This window comes from Pinus tabuliformis, chromosome 5_1 (genome assembly GCF_031772625.1).
Source record: "Pinus tabuliformis cultivar Carrire ecotype Pingquan chromosome 5_1, CPIR1, whole genome shotgun sequence".
Classification (NCBI taxonomy): Eukaryota; Viridiplantae; Streptophyta; class Pinopsida; order Pinales; family Pinaceae; genus Pinus; species Pinus tabuliformis.
In genome coordinates, this window is record NC_142305.1 from 469,557,916 (window position 1) to 469,578,551 (window position 20,636).

Consider the following 20,636-nt stretch of genomic DNA (forward strand, 5'->3'; position numbering starts at 1 on the left):
GAAAAATTCAACAATTCAAATTCAGTAATCCTATCGGCCTCTCTTTGTACCTTTTGGGACAATTGCTAGTTGATATTATTTCTTCTAAATGTTAATTAAATTAGCATTTTATTACCATGACAACCAAATAAACACATTGCAATCTTCTGCCAATTAAAAATTACTATGGATGATAAATTTAAAGCTTAAATAAAGTTTCCTCTATAGCCCCATTCTCTTGCACATAACCCCTCTTATGTACATCCCTCATTCCACATAGATTCACAACTCCATACTCTTATTCTCCAGCCAAACTGAATATGCAAAACTTTGAAATGGAATTTTTTTTAAAATAAGTTGTAAATGCACTAGGAGTCCCTGTGTCAGTATCATTGTCAATGTCAGTGTCAAATCACTCATTGAAGGAATGTGCTCTACCTTTCTTACATAAAGGACCTGCAAAGAGCACTGTGTTAGTTTCAGTTTCAAAGGAATCATTAATTGAATGGGAATTTTTAAAATTACTCTAATTTTCATTTAAAAATATTTTTTCAAGCACTATAAAATATCAAAACTAAATTTCGCTTACTAATATGGAAATTAACTTCAGAAAGTAGAAAAATATTTTTGAATTTATAGAAAAAGTAAATACTCAACATTTTTCAAAAAAAATGGTTAAAGTTACTAAAAAGAAGCACATACTTGGAAAATTGATTAAGAGTCAAGGGAATTTGACTGCGAGGTAAGTTATATATTCCCTAGAACTGTTGGGATTAGAAAAGAATAATTTTGTTTTCAATTCAAATTCATATTCTATCTGAAGAAATCCATGAACCTCTTACCTGAGAGTGTAGGTATTAGACAAGTTTTCTTAAGTGAGAATGGATTGTAATGACTATATCTAAAAGAAAACATAGAGAGAAGGCTATACAATAAGAAGAAGCAAATCAAAGAAAATAACTATGGGCCAGTGGAGCATAATTTATGTTTGGTTATAATCTACAATTTATTATTTTATTATAATTTTTTTGTTATGGATCATTAGTTAGATGATGATAACAATGGTGAATATTATTGTCTTCGACTTCTAATATAGATACTATTCCATATACATCTTCCATAGCTAGTATTATTGGTCATTAATCATCTCAACCATAAAAAATTCCTCCACCATTTCTCTCACTTGAACAATGAACCCTCCTTTCTTCTGCGTTCTATCATAAAAATAAACCTTTAGATATGATATTAGTTGTTATGAGTAAAATGGTAGATCAATAAAATCGTATTTAATGCATAAATAAAGCATTGAATGAAACAATATATGATAGACACCAATAACCATGGCTCACATGATTTTGGGTACATCCACATAGAAATGGCTAGCTCTTCCCTTTATGGCATCCAACAAAATGTAGGAATCACAACATACAACACATATGAAAGAACCTCCTCTTTTGTTTATCATGGTCCCCTCCCTCTCTATTAGAATTCTCTCTCAATAATATATAACCACATTATTATTAACTCATAGAAGAGGGTTTCCTTCTACTAAAAAAAATCCTAATATAAAATCAATTGTTAAATTCGTGGCCTAATTATGTATGGTCTATATTGACTATGAAATTCCAATATATTGCAAGGAATGTTTTCATGAAAGTTATCTTCAAGGGAACTGGTGCCAAACACCCACCAAGAGAGGATCCAAATAATTTTCATCCCCCTCCCCTGCAATCTCTCATGGCACTAATAGTGGGGCAAGCTCCATATAAGTTTCAATCATGTTATTCACTCTTCACTATTGGATGAAGAGCCTCTTGATTTTGGGTAATTAACTTACTCTAAAATGAAATAAGACATTTGATGTGCTCCTTGTAATATAGATATAAACAAAACATCTAAAGAAAAGTAATTGCACAATTATCTAGTCCAGGAAAACAAGGTTTTCCACAAACCAATTAACTCTTCTAGAAAAATTCAACAATTCCAATTTATTAATCCTCTCGGCCTCTCTTTGTACTTTTGGGGACAATTGCTAGTTGATATTGTTTCCTCTAAATGTTAATTAAATTAGCATTTTATTACCATGAAAACCAAATAAACACATTGCAATCTTCACCCAAGTAAAAATCACTATGGATGATAAATTTAAAACTTAAATAAAGTTTCCTCTATAGCCCCATCCTCTTGCACATACACCCTCTTATGTACATCCTTCATTCCACATAGATTCACAACTCCATACACCTATTTTCTAGCCCAACTGAATATGTAAAACTTTGAAATGGAATTTGTTTTTTGAAATAAGTTGTAAATGCACTAGGGGTCCCTATGTCAGTATCATTTTCCATGTCAGTGTCAAAGCACTCATTGAAGGAACGTGCTCCACCTTTCTTACGTAAAGGACCTACAAAGAGCATTGTGTTAGTTTCAGTGTCAAAGGAATCATTAATTGAATGGGAATTTTTAAAATTACTCTAATTTTCATTTAAAAATATTTTTTCAAGCACTAACAAATATCAAAATTAAATTTCACTGACAAATATCGAAATTAAATTTAGAAAGTAGAAAAATATTTTTGAATTTATAGAAAAAAGTAAATATTCAACATTTTTCAAAAAATTGGTTAAAGTTACTGAAAAGAAACACATACTTGGAAAATTGATTAAGAGTCAAGGGACTTTGATTGCGAGGTAAGTTATATATTCCCTAGCAATGTTGGGATTAGAAAAGAATAATTTAGTTTTCAATTCAATTTCATATTCTATCTGAAGAAATCCATGAACCTCTTACCTGAGAGTGTAGGTATTATACAAGTTTTCTTAAGTGAGAATGGATTGTAATGACTATATCTAAAAGAAAACATAGAGAGCAGGTTATACAATAGGAAGAAGCAAAACAAAGAAAATAACTATGTTCCAATGGAGCATAATTTATGTTTGGTTATAAACTGCAATTTATTATTTTATTATAATTTTTTTGTTATGGATCATTAGTTAGATGATGATAACAATGGTGAATATTATTTTCTTCAACTTGTAATATAGATACTATTCCATATACATCTTCCATAGCTAGTAGTTTTGGTCATTAATCATCTCAACCATAAAAAAATTCTTCCACCATTTCTCTCACTTGAACCATGAACCCTCCTTGCCTCTGATTTCTATCATAAAAATAAACCTTTAGATATGATATTAGTTGTTACAAGTAAAACGATAGATCAATAAAATCATAATGAATGCATAAATAAAGCATTGAATGAAACAATATATAATAGACACCAATATCCATGGCTCACATGATTTTGGCTACACCCACACAGAAATGGCTAGCTCTTCCCTTTATGGCATCCAACAAAATGTAGGAATCACAACATACAACACATATGAAAGAACCTCCTCTTTTGTTTATCATAGTCTCCTCCCTCTCTATTACAATTCTCTCTCAATGATATATAACCACAGTATTATTAGCTCATAAAATAGTGTTTCCTTCTACTAAAACAAATCGTTAACATAAAATCAATTGTTAAATTTGTGACCTAGTTATTTATGGTCTATATTGACTATGAAATTCCAATATATTGCAAGGAATCCTTTCAAGAAAGTTATCTTCAAGGGAACTGTTTCCAAACACCCACCAAGAGGGGATCCAAAGAATTTTCATCCCCCTCCCCTGGAATCCCTCATGGCACTAATAGGGGGGAAAGCTCCATATAAGTTTCAATCATGTTATTCGCTCTTCACTATTGGACAAGGAGCTAATGCTAATTCCACAAAGTCCTTTTCATGTATTGTGTAGATCCATGGCCCACCCTTTTAATTCTTCCACATTAAAATAGTTTATGTGGAGTCTAATATTAGACTCTCCTGGTGTCAAAATGGTTGGTAAGTGAACCTGTTAGATCCCTATAATACTAGTGATTACCCCATTACTATTGTAGTTGTATCCCTTATTAATATTTTTGTGGCCTTATTGTCCCCATATTGTTATTATTGTGCCCCATAGAAACCCTCTATTTTTATTTTTGTGGCTTTATATTATTAATGTTAGGTCGGCTGGGTTATATTGTGACTCCTTAGACTCCTATATATAGAAAGGAGGTTTTGTCATTTGTATCATCCAAGAATTGTTCATTTATGTAATGTAAAGGAGGTTGCCCCCTCGAAGAGGCTGAATTCTAAGGCATTGATCTATCTTTTCTTGAGCTGGTTTCATAACATTTGGTATCAGAGCTTTGGATTATAGGGTTTCGTTGTTCCAAACAGGTCATCATGGAATGTTCACTATAACTTTTTTTCTGCAACGTTTCAGAAGCTAAAAAAAAAACCATTTGAGAAGACATCGCGCTGAATCTTGGGTCTGAATTTCAGAGCTTTTCATGCTATATTTGCAGAGATATGATTTGAGGAAGTTGGTCTTTTTGTAGACTCCTGAATTACATTCCAAACAGGTGACCTGGGAAAAATCGTTATAACTTTCTCTCTAAGTATCGGATTAAAATTTCGTAAGAAGGTACAGAAAGAGGGCAGAATGTAGTTTTCTTGTATATATGTTTCAGAGCCAAAGGTTGAAACAGTGACTCGTGTCACATCGTACAAGTTTGCTCTACTGAACTAGTCTATAATCAGGCCACTGTGGGAGATTTGGCATAGACCTTCCCTGGAGAATCCAATTTGGATCAGACTGGTGGCATTGGAAAGAGGATGTAGAGGGCTATCACAGGTTGAAATTTCAAAACTATATGATTCGAAATTACAAAGATACATCAGATTCAATATCAAGCTCATACAAAGTGAAAAAAGGTGTGTAGTTTTTTTTTAATTTTTGCATAAGCTTGATCTGAAAAATTAGTTTGAAGGAATTCAAAGGGAATAGTAAAGCATTATTATCACTAATTGATGACCCGAGGGAAGGAAATGCAAACACCTAGTAGGCAACCTGAAAGCTCTAGCATGATTCATGAAGAAGAGGAAGAAATGCAACATGATATATCAAAATTATTAGACCAAGTGCAACAAGTGTCACTTGCACAAAAAGCAACAGAATCTAAGGTGGATGGTTTAAAGAAAGATATAGAAGCTAATATGGATGGTTTAAAGAAAGGCGTAGAAGCTAAGATGGATTGTTTAAAGACAAGCATGGAAGATTTGAAGACAGATTTGAGAAAGTTTCTACAAGAAATGCTTACTAATGGTGAAAGGGTAGTAAAGGAAAATCATGATGAGAACAAAAGAAATGTTCATCATGATTTCATAGACTCGAATGTTGGATCGAAGACCGACAATATTCCAAAACTCGATATGAGGAATTTTGATGGCAAGGATCCCGCAACATGGATATTACAGATGGAACAATTTTTCGATCTCAATAATGTGCAAAAGACACAAAACATACATATTGCAACTTTATATTTGGAACCAAATAAGTTTGTATGGTATCAATGGCTTTGCTCTCGTAAACAAATTATCACTTGCGCAATTTTTATGGAAGAATTGATAGCACATTATGAGGATACAAAAAGCAACACTTTTTTTAGCCAATTGATAAGTCTCAAACGAAAGGGTTCAATAATGGAGCGCATTGAGGAGTTCCAAAAATTGAACATAAGGGTAAAATATATTCCAGAGGAGCATAGGATTGATGTGTTCATAGGGACTTTAAAGGATAATATCCAACATGATGTTCGCCTTTGAGAACCTGATTCATTAGAGAAGGCATTTAGGTTAGCAAGAAAAATGGAAAGAAAAATTATGGCAACTAGGAAGCATACCACTCACAACTATAAAGATGGAAGTGTTGTTGTCCCTAGTCTTCCACAACCTATAAGGTTGACACAACAACAATTGGAAGAAAAAAGAGCAAAAGGGCTTTGTTACAGTTGTGATAGCAAATATACTAAAGGTCATAAGTGTGCTGAGAAGAAATTAATCTACATAGATTTTGAAGAGGAAGAAGAAAAGAAGCAAGAAAGGTCAAAAGAGGAGGATATACTCCAGGAACAAAGCCTAGATAAAGAAGAAATGAATCCGACCATATCTTGTAATGCATTGGTAGGAATTACCACTCCTCAAACCATCAAGATAGAAGGACAAATCAAGAAGAAACAGGTAATAGTGTTGATGGATTCAGGAAGTACCCACAATTTTATTCATTGTAAGGTAGCAAAAGAATTGAATTTCTTCTTATATCCAGCACCAGAGTGTCAATGGTTTCAAATGGAGGAACAATAAATTGCTCTGGAAAGTGCCATAATATCAAGCTATCCATGGGAGAATATGTATTGACTAGCCCAATGCTTTCCATTCCAATGGGAGGTGCTGATGTTGTACTAGGAGTCCAATGGCTACAATCCTTGGGTACAATATCTTTTAATTTTCAAGAACTTTTCATGAAATTTTCTGTGGAAGGAAAGGAAGTTGAATTAAGGGGTATTGCAGGGATCCGGGAAAATAATCAGCTCTAACGGTACGATAAAGCTTCTAAAAAGGGAACAAAGAGGTGTAATTGCACAATTATGTTCGCTAGATGTTTCCACATCGGAATCATATATTTCTCCAGATCTCCAAAAAGTCTTGGACAATCATTCCAAGGTATTTGAGACTCCCAAAGGTCTCCCACCTATTCGTGATCATGATCATTCTATTCATATGATTTCAAGAAGTGTTCCTCCAAACATTAGGCTGTACAGATATCCCTATGCCCAAAAGAGTGAAATTGAACATATGGTTGCAGAAATGCTAGAGGTTGGTATAATTCAACCTAGTCAAAGTTCTTTCTCTGCTCTAGTAGTATTAGTGCACAAGAAGGATGGATCATGGCGCATGTGTCTGGATTATAGGGAGCTAAACAAGATCACTATTAAAGATAAGTTGCCCATTCCTGTCATTGATGAATTACTGGATGAATTGCATGGATCAATTTACTTCACCAAGTTGGATCTTCATTCAAGATATCATCAAATCAGAACGAAGACTGAAGACATTCTGAAAATAGCATTTCAAACTCATGAGGGTCATTATGAATTTTTGGTCATGCCTTTTGGCCTTACCAATGCACTTTCTACATTTCAAGGTTTAATGAATTCTATTTTCAAACCCTTCCTTAGAAAATTTGTCTTAGTATTTTTTGATGATATACTAATCTACAGCAAGTCTTGGAAGGATCATGTTGAACATGTTGATAGGGTGCTACAATTATTGGAGGGGAAACAATTATATGCAAAAAGATCCAAATGTTTCTTTGGAGTACAAGAGGTGGAATATCTGGGGCATATTGTATCTCATGAAGGAGTTAAGGTAGACCCTAGAAAAATTAAAGCCATTAAGGAATGGAAAATCCCCACATCCATAAAGCATCTGCGAGGATTTCTCGGGTTGAAAGGGTATTATTTCAAGTTTGTTAATAATTATGCGAGAATAGCAACACCTCTAACAACATTATTGAAGAAAGATGCATTTTCATGGACTCTAGAAGAAACAAAGGCCTTCGAACATCTTAAAGAGGCAATGTGCCAGGCACCAGTCTTAGCTACACTGGACTTCACAAAAACATTTATTGTGGAATGTGATGCTTCAGGAAATGGAATTGGTGCTGTTTTAATGCAAGATGAAAAACCCATTGCTTTTGAAAGTCGTCCAATCAAGGGAAAGTTTTTACACAAAGCTATTTATGAGAAGGAAATGTTCGCAATACTACATGCACTTAAGAAATGGCGACCCTACCTAATGGGAAGACACTTCAAGGTAAAAAAAGATCATGATAGCCTTAAATACTTTTTAGAACAAAGATTATCCTCGGAAGAGCAACAAAAGTGGGTCACAAAGACGTTGGGTTATGACTTTGAAATCATCTACAAAAAAGGGAAGCAAAATGTGGTGGCAGATGCACTCTCAAGAAAGGATGAGGATGTGGAAGCATTGTTGTGCACCATTTCTATGATCTAACCCGATTGGATAAACGAGACAAGGGAGGAATGGAAGAATGATGAAGAAGTGTGGGCACTTATTCAAAAGTTACAACAAGATTCTAGTACATCTGAGACATTTAGCTGGCAAAATGATTCGTTATGGTACAAAGATCACTTATACCTATGTAATAATTCCCAACTCAAACAAACGATTCTTATGGAATTGCACACTTCTCCCTTAGGAGGGCACTAAGGATTTCTAAAAACTTACCACAGGGTTAAGAAGGAACTTTTTTGGGATGGCCTTAATCAGATGTTCAAAAGTTTGTGGCGGAATGTTTGGTTTGCCAACAAAATAAAGTTGAAACAATTAAGACCCCGGGTCTATTACAACCTTTATCCGTTCCAATCCAACGTTGGGAGGAGGTTTCAATGGATTTTATCACAGGTTTACCCAAGTCTGAGCGAAAGAATGTCATCATGGTGGTAGTTGACAGACTTACCAAGTATGAACACTTTTGTGCATTATCACATCCATTTAAAGCCAATACAGTTTCTATTGCATTTATGGAAACAATTCAAAAGCTACATGGAAATGCAAAGATTATTGTAAGTGACAGAGATCCCATCTTCACTGGAAATTTTTGGACATAATTATTTTCTTGTCTTGGTACTCAATTAGCTCATAGTTCATCTTATCATCCTCAATCTGATGGGCAAACTGAGATAGTAAACAAATGTCTGGAAGGATATCTTCATTGCTTTGTCTTTGATAAACGGTCACAATGGGTCAAATGGTTGCCTCTAGCTGAATGGTGGTATAACACATCCTTCCATACAAAAACAAAAATGGCCCCATTTATGGCACCTTATGGATATCAGCCATCATCCATCACATCATATTTAAGAGAAAATTCTAAGGTTCAAGTAGTGGAACATCACATCGAACATCAACAACAAGTCCTCCAACTCTTAAAGGATAACCTCGTGTTGGCACATAATAGAATGAAACAATAGATAGATCAACATCGCAGCGAAAGAAGTTTTGATGTAGGTGATTGGGTATTCCTATGGCTACAACCATATAAAAAAATGTCTCGGAAGTAAGCTAGGAAGGATAATAAATTATCACCAAAGTATTATGGTTCATACAAGGTGTTGCAAGATATTGGTACTATGGCATACAAGTTGGAGCTTCATGCAGCTTCTCCAGTGCACCCATTTTTCCATGTTTCATGTTTAAAGAAGGTTATAGGCAACAAGCTCCCAGTTCAAACAATATTTCCAGAACTTGAGGAGGAAGGAAAAATTATATTGGAACCGGAAGTAGTCACAAAGACAAGAACTAGATAGCTACGAAATCGATTACTATTGTAGTTGTATCCCTTATTAATATTGTTGTGGCCATATTGTCCCCATATTGTTATTATTGTGCCCCATAGAAACCCTCTATTGTTATTTTTGTGGCTTTATATTATTATTGTTAGGTCAACTGGCTTATATTGTGACTCCTTAGACTCCTACATATAGAATGAGGTTTTGTCATTTGTATCATCCAATAACTCTTCATTTATGTAATGTAAAGGAGGTTTCCCCCTTGAAGAGGCTGAATTCTAAGGCGTTGATCTATCTTTTCTATCTTTTGTTGAGCTTGTCTCATAACAGAACCATTCAATACAAGTGTGTTTCATGTTGACTGGTAAAGGTTTGCTATTACTTCACTGAATGAAAATGATAATAAATCTTGTTTGGTAATTTTTATATATCTAATTTGGCCATAATTTAGAACAACTCTATATTAATCATTAATTCTAGCCTTGTAATCATCAGTATTAGTTTATAGCCCTTACGCATTAAAAATTGATGATGCAATTGAATTTAGTAAAATTCCAAGATATAATCATAAGTTTCTTTTTTATTTTAGAGATCATCTATAAATTCCCTCAAAGTAGCCAAGGATGCATCAATTTCAATATTTAGATCTCTTTTTTCTAGGTTGGGACCTCATTGTTCTAAGTTGTAGTTTAGTGTTTGCAATTTTGGGTTCTAACTAGGCTGCATGTTAACCTAGTCTCTTGTAATTCAATATGGAACTTGTGTTAAGGGTATTATTTAGCTATTTTTTTCATTTTAGTGAATTTTGAACCAAATTATCATAAAAGGAAATAAATAATTTTAAAAAAAGTGAAAAAGTATAGAAATTCAAATTTAATGGTTATGTGGAATCTAAATAAGGTCTAGTTCATTGACTTCACATTTGATGTAGACCAACGATGAAAAATATTGCTCAATAACAAGTAAAAGTGTGCCACGTTGTCCAAAATTAGTAATAAAAATGAGTCATTGGCGCATAACATTGGGTCTCACTAGGAACACTTCTAAATTATTAATAACATATGAATGTTCCTAAGAGTGTGCATTTATGTTTAAGCCATGCAATTTTTGTGCTACTTGGCATCTTGGCTAATAGTTTAGGGCTTGCCGAAACTTGATGTAAAAGAATGTGTGTGCAGTCATAGGATCATGTGTGTGTTCATAAAAACTCACATGTGTTCCTATGGGTGCACATTCCTAATGGCCTCATTCCCACATTTTATCCCATTGTCAGTGTGTGAGAAACTTCACATATTTTTCTAGATTATGACATTCCTTAAAGGTTATATATAATTCCTCAACTGAAATGAAAGTTTATACTAGATTACAATGCTCCAAAATATTACATCTCATTCAAACATTCATCACAGATAACGTATGTCAAATTTTGTACAAAGGTATTAAAGATATAAGATGCCCAATCTCACCTAAATTAAGAATGGTTTGATCTTCATAGCTGGCTACCATACAACTTTATCAATCGAGAAATATGGAAAGGAGGAATTCTATGATATACCTTGAAATGAGAAGACTTTCCCAAAGTATGAACTTTCAATGGAGGTTTGATCTTTATAAATGACTCTTGTACAAATTTATCAATCGAGAAATATGGAAAGGGGTAATTCTACGATATACCTTCAAATGAGAAGACTTTCCCTAAGTATGCATTTTCAATGGAAGGATCATTGTATGAAAGATATTTTAGGCTATTAATAGTGGAAATTTCTTATCATGAAACCTCTAACTGAAATGGAAACCCACAAAGTTTGTTTACAGGTTGCTTAAAAAAGTCTATGGATTAATAATTGAGAAATTTCATTCCCGGGAAGTGAGTAGGGGCATCCATAGTAGCCAAGGAAAACCCATCCAATTTCAAAGTGTTTTGGCATGATTTTGATCACCAAATCAGTGCATATTTGGGCACCATTATCGAATTACACATGTAAGGTGTATAAAATAATTTAGATATACTTTTTATCTTACATTTAGATTAAATATGAAGCAAGAAAATAATTTTTATAAAATTTTACAGAAAACCCTAACATTTCACATTAAAAGGAAATTTAATCTTTAACTTTGAAACCAACTAATTCTTAAAAAAAGAAAGAATTAAATGTAATTTACGTTTATATTGATAATATACGAATACCAAAGTGACATAATATTGATATTCCAATTCAATATCAAAAACTTAAAATTCAACATAATAATAATTACTCTTAACTATATAATTAAATTTAATAATAATAATTATTGCTATATGTATATTTTGGAATATGGATTTAATTATCTTAATTTAATTATTAACAAGTGTTGCATGCAGCCGGTAGTCCCTGCCTATATAACCGAAAAATTAGCAAGTTGCCGATGTCAAATCAACAGTATGAGACATTACCATTGGTACAGTTTGTGTGTACACAACGTCGAAAATGGAAATATATATATATGGAAATTGAAAAACATAAACGCTATATTATATCGGAAGTCCTATATATAAGTTTTTGGCATGAAGTAGCTTCCGAACATTAATATCTTAAAGCTACACTGAAAAAGCTTTACTTTCAGTGAAAAAGAATATGCATATCAAGACGGATACAGTGATTAACTAACGAGTTACCTTTTGATGCACAGGAATGACATCTGATAATTGATTGTTTAAACCAAGAGCAAGAGATATTCTTGAGTTACCATTTAAGAATATGTTGAAATAAGGACAACCTTGCTGCTGTCCACAGATACCAAATGTAATTTATGATAAAAATATGCAAAAAGTGTAGGTTTGGAGAAAGGAAAAGCAACTGACCTCTGACGAAGACCCATTCTGTTTCGCTAAACTAATCCGAACAAACCGAACAACAAAGCTTCAATCTGCCTTCGCCGAACAAACTTGCTATCTTCCTTGAAAGATCTTGCTGCTTGGATGGCGTTGCAAATTCAATGTGTAATTCGTTACAAAAATTTCAGTTCGAAGTAAAACATATATTTCAAGATTGTTAAAATATTTTAAATGGTTATTACCTGATGTTGCTCTGGCTCATGCCCATTGCAAGAGACATACGTCTGAATAACATTTATTGCCCAGTCTTTAGACCTGGCAATAAGATTGGATCACATCTGTTTAATAGCATGCAAAAAATTTAAGCAAATTGTACAGTTAACAATAAACAGAAACATAGGTAAAATAATACCAAATGCAATACAAACCTCTGCGGTGTTGAGCCCTCCTTTCATGGCTCCATGTTTGAGCTTCATTTGAGCTTCTTCTGACATGGGAGCGTCATCCGAACTCATTTTTCCTACCAGATAATTAACTACCTTATACTCTGGGATCACCCTTTTCACTGGTTGATATCTCTATTCTATTCCGAACAATCTGCAACATGATGTGCTCCATTGAGACAATGATGTATATATATATAGATATAAATTAAGATATAAATTCTCCAAATATAAATATATAAACTTAAAAAAAAAAGATTTTAGATTTATAATTAATATATAATATAATTTGAATGATGTAAATTATTATAAATTAGAAAAAACTTAAATAATTAATTTTGATTTATAATTTAAATAATGAAAATTGTTAAAAATATTTTTAATATTAAATTTTATGATAACAAATTTATGACGGTGTATAATGAAATTGAATTTTTTTCTAAATAACATTTAAACAAAAAAAAATTGATATTATTATTTGTTTTAATGTGTTTTAAATTATTAATAAAAAGTAAATAATGAATAATTTCATTTTAAAAGAATTTTTTGAGGTTTATTAATTTGATTTGTGATATGATATTAGAAAAAATAAAAGGTTTATTTTTGTAGTATGATATTTGTGATGATTAACATGGAAATGGTTTAATTTTCTATACATAAATAAAAATGAAAAGTTTATTTATGTGATGATTATTATGGAAATAATTCAGATGTATAAAGAAGAAAATGATATTTGTGATGATTACTATGGAAATGGATTAATTAAATAAAAGGAAGGAAGAATTTTGAAATTTGCATTTGAAAAGAAAGGTTTACCTTTTAACATAGAAATAATTTAATTTTGTAAGAGAAAAGAAATATATATATATATATATATATATATATATATATATATATATATATATTTCTTTTCTCTTACAAAATTAAATTATTTCTATGTCTAAATATATATATATATATATATATATATATATATATATATATATATCTTTTCTCTTACAAAATTAAATTATTTCTATGTCTATATATATATATATATATATATATATTTAGAAATTTATCTTTGTGATATGATATTTGTGGTAATTGATATGGAGGTGTTGTAATCCTCTCCACACATAAGAAAGGAAAAATTATTTTTGTGATTTAAAATGTGTAGTAATTAATAGATAATTTCATACTTTTGATAATTAATATGAAAATTTTCAACTATGTTCTATTGGATAAGCTTTAGTATTCGAACGACATGCAGCATGACACGTATTATATAACGCGTCCATTTCATATATGGGTACTTGTTTATCCACCACGTTTCACTCTGAAACAAATATTCATGTTCGAAGGGTACAATCACATAAAACTATTTAATTAGAAATTATTGAATAATTTATAAGAGTGTATTTTTTTAAAAACAAAATATTAAAATAAATTTTTAAATGTGCACTTTATTAATGTCAGTGGAACTTTCCAATTTTAGATCAAAATTCCATAAATAGATATTTATGGTTAAGTCTGTGTAATATTTAGACGATAGCTTTGCAAATTTTAAAAATATTTTAGAATTTAATGAGACTAACTTCCTACTCAAAATAATAATAAAGGTTTGGAAATTTACTAAGACCTACAGGTTTGGAAATTTACTAAGACCTACAATTTAACAAGATATCAAAACCTTGACCGATATTAGATTCCCAAGTCACCTAGGAATTAGGGTGTTGGAAGAACAGAAAAACCCCATAGCACTTATAATTTACAAAATTCATAGATTAAACCTATGATTCAAATAAATCCTAAAAACATATGCAAATAATGGTAAAGGTTTTGTATTACTAAGGCTTGCGGGTAAACACAACATTCAGTGTCTTCACCACAGGCTACCAGGGGACTGTGAAATGGCAACCCTAAAGGAGAACATCGGAAGGGCTTGGCCCTTGAGTATGTAGTAAGTCCGAATGTGTAGGATCGAGAAGCAAACCCAAGCCATTTGTGGTAAAATCACCACAGGCTACCAGAGGACTATGAAATGGCAACCCTAAAGGAGTACATCGGAAGGGCTTGGCCCTTGGGTATGTAGTACGTCCGAATGTGTAGGATCCGTAATGGAATTCATGGCCCTTGTACTCAGTCAATAGAAAAAAAACAGAGGCAATAGGCCTAGTACAAATAAAATGCAGAGTCAAGACCAGCATCTTTATATGACAATGGCAATTTCTGATGAGTCGGTGTAAAAGAAAAAGGAGGTAGGCCTCGTAGAAATAAAATGCAGAGTCGAGATCAGCACCTTTATATGAAAGGGGCAGGGAAGTAATCGGGGCAGGGAAGTGACTTCACATCAAGGAGTGCTTTAATAAAGCACCCGATCACCCTCTATCCAAAACCCATGTACATTTTGTTTTGAAAATTGAAAAAACTTTCCATATCATTTTAAATATATTTTCCAATGCCATTGAGTTCTATGACCAGTGCTCTCTAATTTCAATGAAAGTTTATTTTTTCTTTAAATGACCCATTGTGTTTTTTTGTTAATTGTTTTAAATCCTGCATGGATGACACTAATGTGTGGTTGTCATGTAATTTTCATGAATATACTCTCGACCTATTCAGATGCTTTTCCTGATAGTTCATTTTTATATCGAACTCTAAACACTAGGCTATTTAAGCATTTAAGGAACCTTGCATCCCTAACAAGTATTCAAGGCCTTTATAGTTTAACAATGGTTCTAGATATCCTCAAAGTTTTTCTGTTATCTAACAAAAAAAACCTTCATAATTAAAAATGTTATGCAAAATTCATGTCAAAAGATTGTCAATCCCAGTCTAGTTGCAAAAATAAATTTTATGGATATCCCAAACAATCTATGAACATAAAAGGCCCTGCTTGCAACCAAATTAGCTGGTAGTTAAAAAAAATAGATACCAGGAAATGAGATCTTCGAATGTCACTGATTGTGCCAGGCTTGCGAACATAAGTGCTGGTGTAAATACGACAAAAATGACCTGTTGAGAAGCACAAACAAAAAAGCCTATGATTATTTAAGTAAAAACCTTCATAGGCCACTACTCTGATCTTGAATGAACAGAATTACTGTGTAGACAACCTTTTCCCCTTGATTGTACTTGTATCCTATGGGCACAAGTACCTATCATATTTTCTGTTTATTTATTATTGTTTACTTTCACATGTTAATTATTCCAACTACTCTCACTAAATAATTCTGTACTCCTAACCGTATTATGTTAGAACATGCAAGGCTACATCTTGATAAGAAGTAGCTGGCAAACTAGAAAGAAGCAAAGCCAGCAAGCATTAGAAGTTCGTGTATACCATGGTAATAGCTATCCTTCAGTATGTTTATGCAGAAGGTTACAATTTACAAAATATACGACCTTTTACGACTAGCAATACCATAGACTTGATGACAGTTCTCATTTACAGCACACAATTCCATTTTAATATGTATGTAAAAATGTAATATGAATATTGGATATCTCAGAAGCCGCAATCCTTTACCTTATTCATATGTTTTAGACAAGCTTCAGTAAGCACGCCAACATACTGAGTTGACAGAACGGCTCCAAGACCACTTATCAGAAGAATCTTCACAACTGGCATGGATGCCACAGTTAGAAGGTCCCAGAATGCCATACTGTTTTCTAAGTTCTTCGTTCTTTCTCCTGAGGTTTTTGATGAATACTATTGGCAGTACTCAGAACCAATGCCTCTCTATGGTTTCATTCATTTGCAGTAACTCCATACTAAATGCAAGCTTTTTGTATGGCAGGTGAAATCCCTTGCTAAGCCACTGTGTGAAGCTCAATAAACGGGCAGCAGTATTCCTGTAAAAGAGAGATTAAAAAGTTAGCTTGCTCTAAAATCAGGATGACCTGTCAAATAAAAAACTAAGCAACCCACTTTTTCATTTTATGAAGGAAAAAAGTGAACAGATTAACATGTTAGCTTACTCTAAAACCAGGATGACCTGTCAAAGGAAAAACTAAGCAATCCACTTTCTCATTTTATGAAGGAACAGAGTGATAGTAAATTTCAATCCTTGTAATCCAAAGATTCCAAACTGAACAATGGAAATAGAAAATTGGCATAAGTTACTTCCAGATAGCCCTTCAGCTTCGCAGGGCCAAACGACCATGCAATTTAGATCGTGGTCTAGCATTTATAGAAATTTACTTTAAACCTTGTTTCCAGCATACTTGTATCAAAGTTACAATCCAATCAGAGAAATTTACCATAACTGAAGCAGAGATAATGGTTAGAGACCCAAATTTTCTTTCTTTTCCTCTACTAATACTATCCACCGTACTCTGTGGCAGGGGAGGATCCGAGCAATAGGGGAATGGAGCCTTAATCACCATTTGAGCCTAGTGAGCCCAACTTATAAGATATTGTATAGCCTACTGATAAGTCCAATTTTCTTAGATTCTTGAAAAGCTCCAAAGACCATTTTAAAGAGTTGCAAGAGAAATGACAGTCATCTCGAAATACCAACCTAATGACAAGAGTTAAGAGTAAAGAGGCTCAGATAGTCCAACTGGGAAATTACGAGAGATTTGAAGTATACAGACAACTGCTATTCTTTGTCCCAATTTCGCAGAGTTTCACAAGCATGAAGCATCTTAGAAGATAAGTGACATCCAATGATACCACTAACTTTGCAACTTATAATTTTGAGATTTACACCAGGATTGTCTTCTTTCTAATGGTGAAAATGCCTATAACAATTCCTAGTTTGAGAGCCAAGTGCCCAATCAGAGAAATTTACAGGCGTTGAAACAGGGATGATGCCCCTATCGTATTATCTTAAGCTGAAATTCCTCTCTAGATACTCGGATTTTCTTTCACCTCCTCTGCTATTACTGCCCACCATACACTCCTATACGTTGTGGGAGGAACCTACCAACAGGGGATCAGGGCCCTTATTACCACTTAGCCTAGTGAACCCTACTTATAAGATATTTTATAGCCTACTGATAAGTCCTATTTTCTGATATTCTTGAATAGCTGTAAAGATGAGTGTAAGGATCGCAAGAGAAATGCCAGTCATCTCCAAATACCAACCCAATGACGGGAGTCCAGAGTAAAGACGCTCGCACAGTCAAACGAGGGATTTACTAGAGATCTGAATTATATAGACACCTGGTATTCTTTGTGCCAGTTTCAAACAAATGCAGAGTTTCGCAAGCATCAAGCATCTTACAAGACAAGAAACATCCAGCGACACCACTAACTTTGCGACTTAGAACTTCAGGATTTACACTAGGATTATCTTCGTTTTAATGCTAAAATTTCCTCTAGCGATACATAGCTTGAGAGCCAAGTGCCCAATCAGAGCAATTTACCCTAGCTGAAGTAGGGATGACGCTCCTCTCCTATTATCTTAAGGAGAAATTCCTCTCTAGAGACCCGGATTTTCTTTCACTTCCTCTACTACTACTGGCCACTGTATTCTCCTGGAGGAACCCAACAACAGGGGATTGGGGCCTTAATCACCATTTGAGCCTACTGAGCCCTACTAATAAGACACTGTAAATCCTGCTGATAAGTCCCATTTTCTGGCATTCTTGAATAACTCCAAAGAACATTGTAAATGATAGTTACAGGATTGATAGTCATCTCCATACAGCAACCTAATGATAAGAGTCGAGAGTAAACGGCCCACACATGTCAGAGAAGGGAATTACGAGAGATCTGAAGTATATAAACAACTGCTATTCTTTGTCTCAACTTCTGGCAAATGCAGAGTTTCGACAGCATGAAGCATCTTAGAAAACAAGTGATATCCAATGATACCACTAACTTTGTGACTTAGAGCTTCGGGATTTACTCTAGGATTATCTTCTTGCTAATGGTAAAACTTTCTATAACAGTACATATCTTGAGAGCCAACTGCCCAATCGGAGCAATTTATTTATCGGAGCTGAAGCATGGATGGTGCCCCTGTCCATTTTCCTTCACTCCCTCTGCTATTACTCGCCACCGTACTCTCCGGGAGGAATCCAGGAGCAGGGTATTGGGGCCTTAATCACCATTTGAGCTTAACGAGCCCTAATAGTAAGACATTGTAAAACCCACTGATAAGTCTATTTTCTGACATTCTTGATTAGCTCCAAAGACCATTGTAAAGGATACCAAGAGGATTGATAGTCATCACCCTACACCAACCTAATGACAAAATTCAAGAGTAAAAGGCGGACACATGTCAAATAAAGGACTTACGAGAGATCTGAAGCATATAGACAACTGGGATACTTTGTCCCAACTTCAAACAAATGCAGAGTTTCGACAGCATGATGCTTTCAATCTGAAGTATATAGACAACTGGGATACTTTGTCCCAACTTCAAACAAATGCAGAGTTTCGACAGCATGATGCTTTCAAACAAATGCAGAGTTTCGACAGCATGAAGCATCTTAGAAGACAAGTGACATTCAAACAAATGCAGAGTTTCGACAGCATGATGCTTTCAAACAAATGCAGAGTTTCGACAGCATGAAGCATCTTAGAAGACAAGTGACATCCAATGATACCACCAACATTGTAACTTAGAATTTTGGGATTTACTCTAGGATTATCTTCTTTCTAATGGTGAAATTGCCTATAACATTAAATAGCTTGAGAGCCAAGTGCCCAAAAACTTCTATCCTATGTATTACCCTGAATCTGTCTTTACTGGACGAACCATTAAGGACAGCTGGACCTATTTCACAGGCACGGATCCATGGTTTTGGATTGTGACTAAACTTAAACAAACTAATACCATGACATTATGTTTTCAATATTATCCCTATATTCTAATAGTGGACATCTGTCTCTCCAACATAGTATGAGTTTTTCTGCTTTTAATCTGATCCAGAGCTCTAGATGATCGAGTTGGTACCGAAAAACAAGCGGGCACAGACTGCAAATCACTCTCAAATAGCCAATTGCTTGAAAAGCATAAGTAAAACTAAATACCGATCTTCAGCATTAACGAACCACACAGTCTGAAATTACAGGCCAATAATTGCAAATTTTACAGGATTGTAGCGCTAAATCCTAATCTGTTATAATCTTCTCTTTCATGGCAGAAAATAATTAAGAAACGAAAATGAAAAGCGAAAATAATCCATTACAGAGCAAACCTGCATCAGAGGAGACGAAATCCCCGTGCATTGAGAAGTTTGCGCCTCTAAACGGGCGAATTTGCTTGCCCGAAGAATCATATATCATCTAAATGAAATGATCTGACACAGCTTTAAGTAGGTGAAGCATGCAAAGGGAATCGATATACAACTCTGGTTTCCACGACATAAGATAAGACACTGAATGGTGGATTCTAATTATTTAGAGGGTAGCAAAAATGATCTCGTCGTCCTCGTGTCCTCAGATATAGCAAGCTCAATTGCTCAGTAACCACAATATCCGGAAATCTGGTGGTTATTATTGTGTAATGTTAATAGTAATTGCCATTGCTATATATACACCACTATTGCTCAGTAAAAACACTATTGTGGACAGCATTTAATGAGGGTTAATGATTTAACGGCATTAATGAGCGTGAATGATTGGTTGCACAGTATCCCGGCGTTTCAGAGAAGGATCCAACTGTGACAGTGTATCTCCCCTGTAGTTGTGGTTCCCAAGTACTACCAATAAAACCCAAATTTCAGAATTCTTTATTAAACCTATGCCTTTAATATTCACATTAACTTCAAATATAAAAAAACCATGCCAACGAGTTAATCCAAGAACAATCTCATGCCCATGCTCGCAATGCAGAGGGCAAACTCAATACTGGTAAGAAACTGCTTAATAACACGCAGTTTAATTAGGAATTTGCAGGGTCTGGTGCTGAGAGTTGTACCAAGTTTCTCTCTTTCTGTAGTTCTATATAATGGAAAAAAAGTATGATAACGACGATAAGTACCCAAATGCCATGGCTTCTGAACGCTACTGGCGGTATAAATGGCAGAGAATGACTGCACAAAGCTTTGATCATCTGTTCCATTCAACCCGTCTTCATAAAAATTATCTCCAGTTGAAATGACAAAATCGATATTCAACGGTTGGGCGATCTTCCCCATCTGTTACAGAGTCAGATATTAAGACATTATACATTTTAATCAGAAAACTCCAAGCAACTGCAGACAAACAATTGAA

At 33.9% G+C, this 20,636-nt stretch overlaps 1 protein-coding gene across 2 annotated transcripts; it reads right to left on the reverse strand.

Annotated features, from left to right (window-relative positions):
* Nucleotides 1–12,539: 12,539 nt before the first annotated feature.
* Nucleotides 12,540–20,111, reverse strand: LOC149165542 (protein PIN-LIKES 7-like). Of its 2 annotated transcripts, none has more exons than XM_089431159.1 (4): nt 19,619–20,111; nt 15,993–16,318; nt 15,399–15,478; nt 12,540–12,635 (listed from the first exon to the last, which is right to left on the reverse strand). In XM_089431159.1, coding segments are annotated over exons 2-4 (216 nt in total). In that variant the 5' UTR covers nt 16,128–16,318; nt 19,619–20,111; the 3' UTR covers nt 12,540–12,634. The 2 variants fall into 2 exon arrangements, with proteins under 2 accessions (XP_089287285.1, XP_089287286.1); XM_089431160.1 differs by lacking the exon at nt 19,619–20,111 and adding an exon at nt 16,445–16,519.
* Nucleotides 20,112–20,636: the final 525 nt, after the last annotated feature.

Excerpts from the sequence above, each read along its gene's own strand:
- LOC149165542 (XM_089431159.1), bottom strand. The coding sequence starts at position 16,127 with ATGGCATTCTGGGACCTTCTAACTGTGGCATCCATGCCAGTTGTGAAG. Across the intron at positions 15,479-15,992 it reads GTCTAAAACATATGAATAAG|GTCATTTTTGTCGTATTTAC; the intron begins GTAAAGGATTGC and ends GCTTCTCAACAG.